A 13281-nucleotide genomic window follows, 5' to 3' on the forward strand; every position below is an offset into this window, starting at 1 on the left:
CATGGGACTGATTCACCTGCTATAGCACTGTCAATAGCACAGCATGGGACTGATTCACCTGCTATAGCACTGTCAATAGCACAGCATGGGACTGATTCACCTGCCATAGCACTGTCAATAGCACAGCATGGGACTGATTCACCTGCTATAGCACTGTCAATAGCACAGCATGGGACTGATTCACCTGCTATAGCACTGTCAAAAGCACAGCATGGGACTGATTCACCTGCCATAGCACTGTCAGTAGCACAGCATGGGACTGATTCACCTGCTATAGCACTGTCAATAGCACAGCATGGGACTGATTCACCTGCTATAGCACTGTCAATAGCACAGCATGGGACTGATTCACCTGCCATAGCACTGTCAATAGGGTGTTCGCTATTTACCCAACAGTATGGGCTACATATGGCGGGTGTTCCTAATTTTTTGGGTCCAGCCCCTCTTTGTGTGCATGCGCTGGTTTTTAAAGTACTAACTCATCTAAGGAAATCTGAAATCTGTTTGTGTGTTTGTATATTGAGAAGCCACCAGGGTATTAAAAAAAAAAAAGCATTTTATTGTAATAATGTGGATTAATAATATCGATAAGTGCACGAAATACATTTTATTTTATTACACAGTGAAACTCGGTTGTCAGAAATTAAAATAGTACAAAACGAAACAAAAGCCTTATTATGCATTTCATTGTTATTTTTGTTTTGTTTTGTTATATAAAAAAAAAATAATAATAATAATAATAATAACCACATTTAAGTGACCTGTTATTGCATCTTCTAGTTATGAATCATATTGAAATTGTATATGGAAGATTTAGAGTCATTATTAAGACATGAATGCATATATGTTTATCAAAAATTAAATGGATATATATATATATATATTTTTCGTATAATTCTGTACAATTCTTTGGTATTTATTTCACCTTAGTGTTTCCGTATCTCTTATTTCAGTTTGGAGTTCCAGTCTCGTTGTCCCTCAGCTCCTAGGCTACAGTGGCCTGAAGGACTATGGGATTTGTAGTTCTGTTCGCATCGCTTGTAGTGCGCTCGACGTCTCAGAAAACTACAAACCCCAAAGTGCTCGTGTCCTGTAGGGTTTACAGCTTTAAAAACTACAGCTCCCAGAGTGCAACACTCCTCGAGCCGTCTGTGGGATTTTGCATTAAAAGGTTTTAGCAAAACTACAACTGGGATGGCTGCCTTCCAAAATTCACTTGTAGTTTTTTTTTCTGATAAAACTACATTACCCACAATGCTTTGCGGCGGGTGTTTGTTTTTGGTAACAGCTGATAAATTCAATAGAAATTAATAATAAAACGTCTATATATATATATATTAATATTATCATAATTCCCTTAGCTGTGCTGTAAACCATAGTAATTGCATATAGATGTGAAAAACTGAAAAGCCTTTATAGTTTTAATAAGGGGTTGTTGACCAACAAAAAACCCTACTGAGAGAAGCCCTCCCCTTTAAGAAACCTCCCTGTATAACAGGGGGGGTGTCTATGAAGGGGGTGTTTGTTTCACGGCTGTGCGGTGGTTTGATGTTTCACAGCACACTGTGCGCTCCGCGCCACGGCACGTCTTGTTGGCAGTCCTGTTGGTTTAGCTTGTCGGGACACAAGCTTCCTCCTGCCTTTTGAAAACTGCTTGTCAAGATGTGTGAGTCACTCTGTGAGCCCAATAGAACAGAACAGACTAGCAAAGCATAGCATAGCATAGACTATCATAGCATAGACTATCATAGACTAGCATAGCATAGACTAGCATAGACTATCATAGCATAGACTAGCATAGACTAGCATAGCATAGACTATCATAGACTAGCATAGCATAGACTATCATAGCATAGACTAACATAGACTAGCATAGCACACACTAGCATAGACTAGCATAGCATAGACTAGCATAGGCTTGACTGTGCTGCTAAAGCTGCAGTATTGGGAGATGAGAAAGGGCTCTTCTTTCTCTCCCCTCTTCCTCGTTTGTAAAGCAGCGGCGCTCTTTTAGTTGTCTTTACTGATGAATTCCAGGCAGATTCTCTCTCTCTCTCGTTTCCCCGTCTCTGCGTTTTCCAAGCAGGTCACAGACCTCCAGAACCCGCTGCTGTCTCCCTCTGTCGGGCCGGGCTGTGCCATCTCTCATCACAGAGATTGCTTCAGCGATGTTGAATACCAAGCTGAAAGATTTCGTCCTTTTTTTAATTAGCAGCGCAGTCCAGCACATTTAGAGATGAAGTTAAACACAGCAGTGTGGAGTAGCGGTGAGGGCTCTTGACCGGAGGGTCGTGGGTTCAAATCCCGGTGGGGACACTGCTGCTGTACCCTTGAGCAAGGTACATTACCTAGATTGCTCCAGTAGAAACCCAACTGTATAAAAATAATGTGATATCTTGTAACAATTGTAAGTCGCCCTGGATAAGGGCGTCAGCTAAGAAATTAATAATAATAAAGCAGTTGTTGGTTTTGCTGTGTTTCTGTGGTAGAAATGCTGCCTTTTGCTGCCTAGATCTGTCCCCACTGTCCATTTGTCCTCAGTGTCCCTCTCTAGCGTTCGTCCAACACTATATATATATATATATACGCATATAGCAATCTTAAACTTTAATTTCATCCTCTTCTGGGTAAGCAAACGGAGCCCTCTTTGGTGTAGTCTCCAAATCTGCGTCGCTTTCCTCGTCGCTGTCCTCGGGCTCCCCTGTCAAGGGGCCGGGACCCCCATAGTGGCGGGACAGCACGCTGGCCGCCTTTTGAAATCTCTCAGCTTCGATAGCAGGGTCCTTTCCGGTGGGGCCCGCCTCTTCTGGCGTTGCCCTTTTAAGATCCTCCTCCTCCTCAGAGTGGGCGTCGCCGTTTTGCCAAGCCGAGCGTTCCGCTCTTAAAGGGGCGTCCCGGGGTTCCGTCCCTCTTAAAGGGGCCGGGCTGGAAGTCGGGGAGTCGCTTCTGCCTTCCGAGCTCTGGTTGGCCCCGAAAATGTCGCAGGGACCCCCGAAGAGCCCCATGACCTCGCTCATCAGAGAGGGGCCCAGGTCCAGGGTGAAGGACGTCATGGAGTCGGAGCGCAGCAGGAGGGAGCCCTCCTCTTGATATTCCGGGGTGCAGGAGCGGTGACTGTCTTGGAATTCCGGGTCAGGATAGTCGGAATTCTGGCTGGGCTGTTTTTCCAAGCGAGAGAGGCGTGGTAAGGTACAGAACCCGGATTCTACACCTGCGGAGAAGAGACAAACGCAGGAATGAGTTACACAGACAGGGCGAGAGAGTGATTTAGTTATTATTATTATTATTATTATTATTATTTATTTATTTATTTATGTATTTATTTATTCAGCAGACGCCTTTATCCAAGGCGACTTACAGAGATGAGGGTGTGTGAACTACGCATCAGAGTCACTTACAATGACGTCTCACCCGAAGGACGGAGCACAAGGAGGTGAAGCGACTTGCTCAGGGTCACACACGCATGCACGCACACACAGACACACACAGTGTGGCTGAGCTGGGATTTGAACCTCCTGTTATCAAGACCCCTTTCTCTAACCTCTGAACCACACAGCCTCCTAATCCCAGAACAAAAGACGGTTTTGCGCCTTTTTAAAATCTCTACTGGATTTGACAAGCCCAATACTTTAAGGACAGAAGCCATGACAGGGGGGGACACACACAGTGTGGGAGTGAGGGGACAGAGGGAAGGAGACGTGTCTTCACACAGGGAGGGGGGAGGGGGTGGGACGGGTCAGCTGTCGATGCTGAAGCACTGGGATCCTCGGAGACCTGACTTGTGACACAGTTCTGAGACGGATCAGCTGGGAAGCGGACGAGCTCCGATGGGCTTTCTGTTTGATTTCTTGTGAGGCTCTGGGGCTACGTTGCTGTTTTCCCTCCCAGTTGACTTGTTATTATTGGGGCAGCAGTGTGGAGTAGCGGTCAGGGCTCTGGACTCTTGACCGGAGGGACGTGGGTTCAATCCCAGGTGGGGGACACTGCTGCTGTACCCTTGAGCAAGGTACTTTACCTAGATTGCTCCAGTAAAAACCCAACTGTATAAATGGGTAATTGTATGTAAAAAAATAATGTGATATCTTGTAACAATTGTAAGTCGCCCTGGATAAGGGCGTCTGCTAAGAAATAAATAATAATAAATAATAATAATAATAATAATACCCAGCATGACGTGCTACTACATTTGTCCACCAGATGGCAGCATAACTAAGAGACAAAACTAAAGAGTTTAAAAAAAAAAAAAACTGACAAACTCTGTTGTCTCTGCTTTGACCTTTAATCAATAATACGATCCCCAGTGGGGGGGGGGGGGTCGCGATTTTGTAATCCTATATTTTGTCATCAAAATGATTATCATTTTTCTAGCAGTGACTTCAGATTATAAATTTTGAAAAGCCGGTCGCTGAGGAGTCCCTGACTCCTGTGTGACTCACCTCTGAACCCTACTGCCCTGGATGCTGCGTTTCCATTGGCTGCCACTCCCCGCTGCCCCTGATATTTTATCTGACTCTTGTCAAGCTGCCTTTACCGGGCTGTGAGTCTCTATGAGCTGCCAGGTACTGAACAGCGATCCCCATCCCGTTTAAATCTTGTGACCAGTATTGACTTTTTAATTCTTACAGGCAGACAGACAGACAGCCACAGAGACAGACAGGCAGACAGGGAGGGAGGGAGGGAGGGAGACAGACAGCGAGCGAGGGAGGGAGACAGGGAGTGAGGGAGACTGAGAGGGAGGGAAGGAGGGAGGGAGCGAGGCAGAGGGAGAGGGAGAGAGATGGAGAGAGAGACAGGGAGGGAGGGAGGGAGCGAGGGAGAGGGAGGGAGGGAGACGGAGAGATACAGACAGCGAGGGAGAGGGAGGGAGGGAGAGAGGGAGAGGGTGTGGGAGGGAGCTCTATATATAGATGGCTATCGGCACGCTGATTGTGAATCTTTTCTTTGACCCGTGTTTGTTTTAGTGAAGCGGTTTCCTGCATGTTTTCCCCCGAGTGAGTCACGCTGTGTGGGCAGACAAAGCTGCACAGCCTCCCTCTCCACAGATCATCAGAGCGCTTTGTTGTGGATCTGCTCAATGAAAACCAATTTCCACTGACATCCCACACACTGAGACACACACTGACATCCCACACACTGAGATACACACACTGACACACTGACATCCCACACACTGAGATACACACACTGAGACACTGACATCCCACACACTGAGACACGAACACTGACACACTGACATCCCACAAACTGAGATACACACACTGAGACACTGACATCCCACACACTGAGACACGAACACTGACACACTGACATCCCACACACTGAGACACGAACGCTGACACACTGACATACCACACACTGACACACGAACACTGAGACACTGACATCCCACATACTGAGACACACACTGACATCCCACACACTGAGACACGAACACTGAGACACGAACACTGACACACTGACATCCCACAAACTGAGATACACACACTGAGACACTGACATCCCACACACTGAGATCCCACACACTGAGATACACACACAAACTGACACACACACACTGACACACCCACACTGATACACACACTGAGACACACACACTGACACACTGACATCCCACACACTGAGATACACACACTGACACACACACACTGAAATACACACACTGAGACACACATATACACACACTGACACACACACACCCTGAGACACACACACACACACACACACGACACACACACACCCTGAGACACACATACACACACACCCTGAGACACACTGACACACACACACACACACTGAGACACACACACACACACACTGAGACACACACACACACGCGCGCGCGCAGCTCTATTTACAGATTTTACTGCTTTGCAGTTTTAATCATTTCCAGTAATTGGAAGCTAACAAAATAATTCCCTTAATCTTAGAAACACACGCTGCAATGCATTTTCATTTTAAAAACACGCTGGGACTGCTGGGACTGTTCTCAGCTTCCTTGCCATGCCTTCCAGGAAGCCTGTTGCTGCTTCAGTAGCTCCTCCGCCCAGCAGTGTCTTTAAGTGATGCTGTTAATAAAGCTAATAAGAGGTGAGAGAATGGATTTTAAAGATGCTCAGCGCTCCTTTAAAGGGAGGGACCAGCGATACTGTTAATAAAGCTAATAAGAGGTGAGAGAATGGATTTTAAAGATGGTCAGCGCTCCTTTAAAGGGAGGGACCAGCGAAACTGTTAATAAAGCTAATAAGAGGTGAGAGAATGGATTTTAAAGATGCTCAGCGCTCCTTTAAAGGGAGGGACCAGCGATACTGTTAATAAAGCTAATAAGAGGTGAGAAAATGGATTTTAAAGATGGTCAGCGCTCCTTTAAAGGGAGGGACCAGCGATACTGTTAATAAAGCTAATAAGAGGTGAGAGAATGGATTTTAAAGATGGTCAGCGCTCCTTTAAAGGGAGGGACCAGCGATACTGTTAATAAAGCTAATAAGAGGTGAGAGAATGGATTTTAAAGATGGTCAGCGCTCCTTTAAAGGGAGGGACCAGCGATACTGTTAATAAAGATAATAAGAGGTGAGAGAATGGATTTTAAAGATGGTCAGCGCTCCTTTAAAGGGAGGGACCAGCGATACTGTTAATAAAGCTAATAAGAGGTGAGAGAATGGATTTTAAAGATGGTCAGCGCTCCTTTAAAGGGAGGGACCAGCGATACTGTTAATAAAGATAATAAGAGAATGGACAGATAGATGGAGGGATGTGTGACGGCGTGCTCACCGTAGGAGTGGCTGACGTCCTGCGGGCTGGCCGGGGTGCTCTGGAACAGCGCCCTCCGCAGGCTGCCGTTGGGAGTGCAGGCTCCGGCTCCAGCGAGCTGAGGCAGGGAGACGGCGTTCTTGATGATGGGGGAGACGGGCGGAGGGGAGGGGGAGAGCTCTCTGGAGCCCCCCCTGGCGCGAGAGCCGAAGTTGGGCTTCCTGACCTGCCGGAACGTCCTGGAGAAGAAGCCCCCGGATTTGGGGTCGGGTTCGGGCTCCGACCCGCCGTGGTTGCTGAGGAAGGAGGTGTCCCCGAAAACGTCGCCCCCGCGGCCGACGTGCATGGTGTGTCGGAAGTCTCCCAGCGGAGGGCTGATCATATCCACTGTGAGCTCGCTCTTGTAACGCCGTTTGCTGTGTGAGTTCGACACCCAGCTCTTCAGAGCTGGCAGCTTCCCCAAGCTCATACTGAGGCTGCCTTTATCTAACCAGCTCCTCAAACCCCACTGCCTTCCACACTGCAGCCCAGCGCTTTCTTTATCTAACCACTGAGCTCCTCAAACCCCACTGCCTTCCACACTGCAGCCCAGCGCTTTCTTTATCTAACCACTGAGCTCCTCAAACCCCACTGCCTTCCACACTGCAGCCCAGCGCTTTCTTTATCTAACCACTGAGCTCCTCAAACCCCACTGCCTTCCACACTGCAGCCCAGCGCTTTCTTTATCTAACCACTGAGCTCCTCAAACCCCACTGCCTTCCACACTGCAGCCCAGCGCTTTCTTTATCTAACCACTGAGCTCCTCAAACCCCACTGCCTTCCACACTGCAGCCCAGCGCTTTCTTTATCTAACCACTGAGCTCCTCAAACCCCACTGCCTTCCACACTGCAGCCCAGCGCTTTCTTTATCTAACCACTGAGCTCCTCAAACCCCACTGCCTTCCACACTGCAGCCCAGCGCTTTCTTTATCCAACCACTGAGCTCCACAAACAGTTATATTTTTTTTGAATTTACTGTGAATCTATTTCAAACACTGCAACTGAAATTCTTTTAAAACTTAGCTGTTAACTGCAAACGCATCTGTTTGTAAAATCGCATGACAGAAACAGACATTCGCACAGAAATCAGCTGTCTGTGTCATAAACTGTTTAAAGCTACAGTCTAGCGCTGTGAATACAAAAAGAAAACGATGCCCTGTTAATTTTGAATTCAAGAATATAATAATCAAACAGGTTAACAGATCAGACGAAGCGCTATTTAGAACTGATTCAGAAGTCTCCTAAAGTCCTTGTTTTTTTCATTTTGGAAATTCAAACTGTCTTAAAAAAAAATGTGTTTTTTGAAAAAGTGGCTTATTACAGAGTTAGAGAAAGTAAGTGGTAAAAATAATGGTATATTATATATATATATATATATATTTTTTTTTTTCAAATTTTTTTCCAAGTGTCTTTTATATAAAGTTTGACCAAAAGAAGTTTAAAAAAAAAAAAAAAAAAAAACTGTCTTAAAATTTCCTTTATCCTCCTCGGGATCCAGAATGAAAATTAAAAAAAAAATAGAAAATAAAGTCAAGTTTCTACAAAAATTATATATATAAAAAAAATTATAAAAAATGACCTTATTTCAGGTTCCAGAATTACAAAAAGACATTTAAAAAATAATAGTAATAATAATAAATATATATATATTCTATTTGTAATCCAAGAGTGAATTCCTCAACAAGGTATTGACTGTTCTTCTAAGAAACGGTTTTAAAATTAAAATCCTTTTCTGTTTGCCTCGTCTCTCATAACGTGGCACGGGATACTGCCCTGAAACCCCCCTCTCTCTCCCCCCTCCTCTCTCTCTGTCTCTCTCTCCCCTTCTCTCTCTCTGTCTCTCCCCCCTCTCTCTCTCTCTGTCTCTCTCCCCCCTCTCTCTCTGTCTCTCTCTCTCTCCCCCCCTCTCTCTCTCTGTCTCTCTCCCCCCCTCTCTCTTTCTCTCTCTCCCCCTCTCTCTCTCTCTCTCTGTCTCTCCCCCTCTCTCTCCCCCCCTCTCTCTCTCTCTCTCTCTCTCCCCCCCTCTCTCTCTGTCTCTCTCTCTCTCCCCCCTCTCTCTCTCTCTTTCTCTCTCCCCCCCTCTCTCTCTCTCTCTGTCTCTCCCCCTCTCTCTGTCTCTCCCCCTCTCTCTCTCCCCCTCTCTCTCTCTCTCTCTGTCTCTCCCTCTCTCTCTCTCTCTCTCTCTCTCTCTCTCTCTCTCTGTCTTTCTCTGGCCCCCTTCCTTCGCAGGCTTACAGCAAGACAGCTCTGTCTATCTGGGATTAGAAGTCATTCTTTGCCTTCTCTAAGTGGATTACCGCAGCTTCGTTCATCCCCGATCCGTCTGACACAGAGAGGCTGGGGCGCGATCTAAAAACAGGAAAAAAAAATACATGAGGTTCAAATCTTGATCTCTTAAACTGGGAAGCTCATTTTTCAGGAATTGCGTTCCTGGGAGACGTGGTTTGAGGTTGCTTGCAGTGTCAGATGCCCCGATTCTCAGAATAACTCTGTGTTGCCTCGGCTTTACAGAGCTGTAAGTTTAAACAAATAATAATAATTATTATTATTTGTTTATTTAGCAGACGCCTTTATCCAAGGCGACTTACAGAGACTAGGGTGTGTGAACTATGCATCAGCTGCAGAGTCACTTACAACTACGTCTCACCCGAAAGACGGAGCACAAGGAGGTGAAGTGACTTGCTCAGGGTCACACAATGAGTCAGTGGCTGAGGTGGGATTTGAACCGGGGACCTCCAGGTTACAAGCCCTTTTCTTTAACCACTGGACCACACAGCCTCCTTAGGTTCTCAGCTGAGCGCTCTGTGGAAGTAGCGGAGAGGCGTTTAGGGCATTATAGTCTGGGCTTTCCACCGTTCGCTGCCGGGACTCAAAGCTGAAACAACTGAGTGTTGACCTGCTCTGCTCATTTTAACACTGCGATGAAAGTTTGTGGTTTTGGCTTCATTATTGACAAATTGTAAAAAAAAAAGTGTTTCAGAATTTGTATTATTTTTTTAATGAATGCAGTAAAATGGTCCAGTGCCATCTGAGAACATCGAATCAGCCCATCATCGGGGATCGTCCGGTTCCAAGCTGATCGGTCTCAGAACTGTGTCACAAATCGGGTCTCGGAGGATCCCAGTGACATCGACAGCTGACCCGTCCCACCCCCTCCCCACTCCCTGTGTGAAGACATGTCTCCTTCCCTCTGTCCCCTCACTCCCACAGTCCTGGCTTCTCTGCTGCCCCTCAGGTATTTGCTATAGTGAACTTTTTAAGACTTTAAAAACTTTGATCTTTGTTCTAGGCTAGATAGCTTACCTTTATAACTCGCTCCTATACGCCCTGGCTCCTAGACTCTTCAGTGGAGTCAGACAGCAGACCATGGGTCTCTGATGCAATATTACAGCAGCATTGTTTGCTGAAATTTGCCATCGCAGTTACAAAACTGTTTAGTTTAGTTCCAGTTCCAGTTCCAGTTAGAATTACGTTGGTGTGACACAAAGGTCAACCAGTTATATGGACGTTGTAATAATAATAATATCATAATCATAGCTTGATTTTTATACAGCGCCTTTACAGAGGTAGGCTGTGAACTGCGCATTATATGCAGAGTCACTTCCAATAGGACGTTGATTTAACATCTCATCATGCAGGACGGAGAGCAAGGAGGTGAAGGGACTCGCTCAGGGTCACACACACACACACACACACACAGAGAGTGAGTCAGTGGCTGCTGCAGAGTCACTTCCAATAGGACCTTGTTTGTTTGACGTCTCATCCGAAGGACGGAGCACAAGGAGGTGAAGCGACTTAAGAAGAACATAAGAACATAAGAAAGTTTCCAAACGAGAGGAGGCCATTCAGCCCATCTTGCTCGTTTGGTTGTTAGTAGCTTATTGATCCCAGAATCTCATCAAGCAGCTTCTTGAAGGATCCCAGGGTGTCAGCTTCAACAACATTACTGGGGAGTTGGTTCCAGACCCTCACAATTTTCTGTGTAACTTGCTCAGGGTCACACACACACACACACACTGAGACACACACAGCGAGTCGGTGGCTGAGCCAGGATTTGAACCTCCTGGTATCAAGACCCCCTTTCTCTAACCGCTGGGACCAGCGAACCTGAATGTATTTTCTGTATATCTGCAGTGTTTAATTGTATCCTTCAAGAAGCTTCTTGATGAGATTCTGGGATCAATAAGCTACGAACAACCAAACCAGCAAGATGGGCTGAATGGGGCCTCGTTTGTAAACTTTCTTATGTTTTTATGTACATGGAAATGACTGAGAAAAAAGATTGTGAAATAAATGACGGATGACACTTAAAAAAAATAAATAAATAGTTGTGTGTAGCAGACAGGAAAGGGTTAAGTACGTCTTGGCAACATTTGGAGCTTCTACAGGAAACAGAGTGTCAGATTTCCTGGTCTGGAATGAAACCCACAGTAAAAGTGAACTGGGAGCCAAGACAGTATTTTGACTTCAATTTTATTAATTATTTATTTTTTACCAGCTTCTTTCTCGTGTTTCTCTCTCCCTACTAGGAGCGTGTCACGGGTTATCATGACAAGACAGAGAGGAGAAGCCGTTTGTTTTGATACGATGGCGATCCTTAGGGAGAGGGCTGAAAAATCGAATTTGTACTGCAGTGGCAAAACCAAGGCGTACAGATCAAGACAACTGATTCAATCAATGGCAAACGTTTCCACTAGAAGTCTCTCAGCATCTTCAGTGTAAATTCAACGGCAAACGTTTCCACTAGAAGTCTCTCAGCATCTTCAGTGTAAATTCAACGGCAAACGTTTCCACTAGAAGTCTTTCTCAGCGCCTTCAGTGTAAATTCAACGGCAAACGTTTCCACTAGAAGTCTTTCTCAGCGTCTTCAGTGTAAATTCAACAGCAAATGTTTCCACTAGAAGTCTTTCTCAGCGTCTTCAGTGTAAATTCAATGTCAAACGTTTCTACTAGAAGTCTTTCTCAGCGCCTTCAGTGTAAATTCAACGGCAAATGTTTCCACTAGAAGTCTTTCTCAGCGTCTTCAGTGTAAATTCAATGGCAAACGTTTCCACTAGAAGTCTTTCTCAACGTCTTCAGTGTAAATTCAATGGCAAATGTTTCCACTAGAAGTCTCTCTCAGCGCCTTCAGTGTAAATTCAACGGCAAATGTTTCCACTAGAAGTCTCTCTCAGTGTCTTCAGTGTAAATTCAATGGCAAACGTTTCCGCTAGAAGTCTCTCTCAGCGTCTTCAGTGTAAATTCAACGGCAAATGTTTCCACTAGAAGTCTTTCTCAACGTCTTCAGTGTAAATTCAATGGCAAACGTTTCCACTAGAAGTCTTTCTCAGCGTCTTCAGTGTAAATTCAACGTCAAACGTTTCCACTAGAAGTCTTTCTCAGCGTCTTCAGTGTAAATTCAACGTCAAACGTTTCTACTAGAAGTCTTTCTCGGCGTCTTCAGTGTAAATTCAACGGCAAACGTTTCCACTAGAAGTCTCTCTCAGGTTCTTGTATAGCACAGTATTGTATGATCTAGCTCTGTATAGTGTAGGTAAGGTAGGTATGCTACTGGTATGGTAAAATGAGCTATGGTAGGTATATTATGGTATGGAATCGCGTCATTTCACTGTGTATGTTTATCCCAACGGTCGCAGATCTGGGAAATTGAACCTCTGGGGTTACAAAAGCGACACAAACTGGGTCAGAGAGGATGTGGAGACGCGGACAGCTTCAGAGTTTGACTCAGCGTTGCAAGAAACCCGAAAACCACAGTTCTAGAGTTTTAATGAAAAAGTAATCCAACTGACTCAGTTAAAGCCATCAAATAAAAAACTACAAAACAAAAAAAGAAAACCCGCTAATTAAAAACACGTCAAGCGCCATTGCCAGCTGAATTTAATTTCTCAGTTTAGTTTCTTTAGACTAGGCTCTATACTTTATATAGACACTGTGTTGGGTAGCTGCTGTAGTTCTGTACAGGGTTTTATATCAGTGTTATACAGTGTGGTCCTGCCAGCACTGCCCCTGTGTGCAGCACAGAGAGAGGCTCAGCCCAGCACACAGCAGGTATATGAAACTACACTGTAAGTTCGAGTGCTCTCTCCAGAGGTGACTCTGTTAAATTAAGGTTGGCTAATCCCTAACTAAACCAAACAGCTGCCGAGGAATGCTCCCGATAGGAACAGAAGGCTTGCAGATACCAGCCTCTGCGTTTCCCAGTTGTTTGGACTGGGAACGGCCTTTTCAAGGCTGACTGTGTGAGCCGGGGGCCAAAAAAACACTGTTAATCAGGTCAAGAGCTGTGTTGACTTGCAGACTGAGTTAATGTTAATGCAGAGGCCATGCAGAAGATACAGAGCTGTACAGGGTGGAGAGAGGAGGTACGGGCTGAAACATTTTCTATTCCCGTACTGGTGTAGGTATAATCCTAGTGGTTTTTAAAATCGACTTCCCTCGCCTTTAATGCGTTATTATGAACGAGTCGTTCAGCGGACGCTTGTTCTTCAAAATGAT

At 45.5% G+C, this 13281-nt stretch overlaps 1 protein-coding gene across 3 annotated transcripts; it reads right to left on the reverse strand.

Annotated features, from left to right (window-relative positions):
• Positions 1-542: 542 nt before the first annotated feature.
• On the reverse strand, positions 543-9916 carry LOC117432906 (cdc42 effector protein 1-like). Of its 3 annotated transcripts, none has more exons than XM_059016458.1 (3): positions 9084-9916; positions 6769-7915; positions 543-3211 (listed from the first exon to the last, which is right to left on the reverse strand). In XM_059016458.1, exons 2-3 carry the CDS (start codon positions 7214-7216, stop codon positions 2601-2603), a joined length of 1059 nt encoding a protein of 352 aa, XP_058872441.1. In that variant the 5' UTR covers positions 7217-7915; positions 9084-9916; the 3' UTR covers positions 543-2600. The 3 variants fall into 3 exon arrangements, with proteins under 3 accessions (XP_058872441.1, XP_058872440.1, XP_058872439.1); XM_059016457.1 differs by having other exon boundaries at positions 9022-9916; XM_059016456.1 differs by lacking the exon at positions 9084-9916 and having other exon boundaries at positions 6769-8579.
• Between the last annotated feature and the right edge of the window lie 3365 nt (positions 9917-13281).

Source organism: Acipenser ruthenus, chromosome 53 (genome assembly GCF_902713425.1).
Source record: "Acipenser ruthenus chromosome 53, fAciRut3.2 maternal haplotype, whole genome shotgun sequence".
In the NCBI taxonomy this organism is placed as follows: Eukaryota; Metazoa; Chordata; class Actinopteri; order Acipenseriformes; family Acipenseridae; genus Acipenser; species Acipenser ruthenus.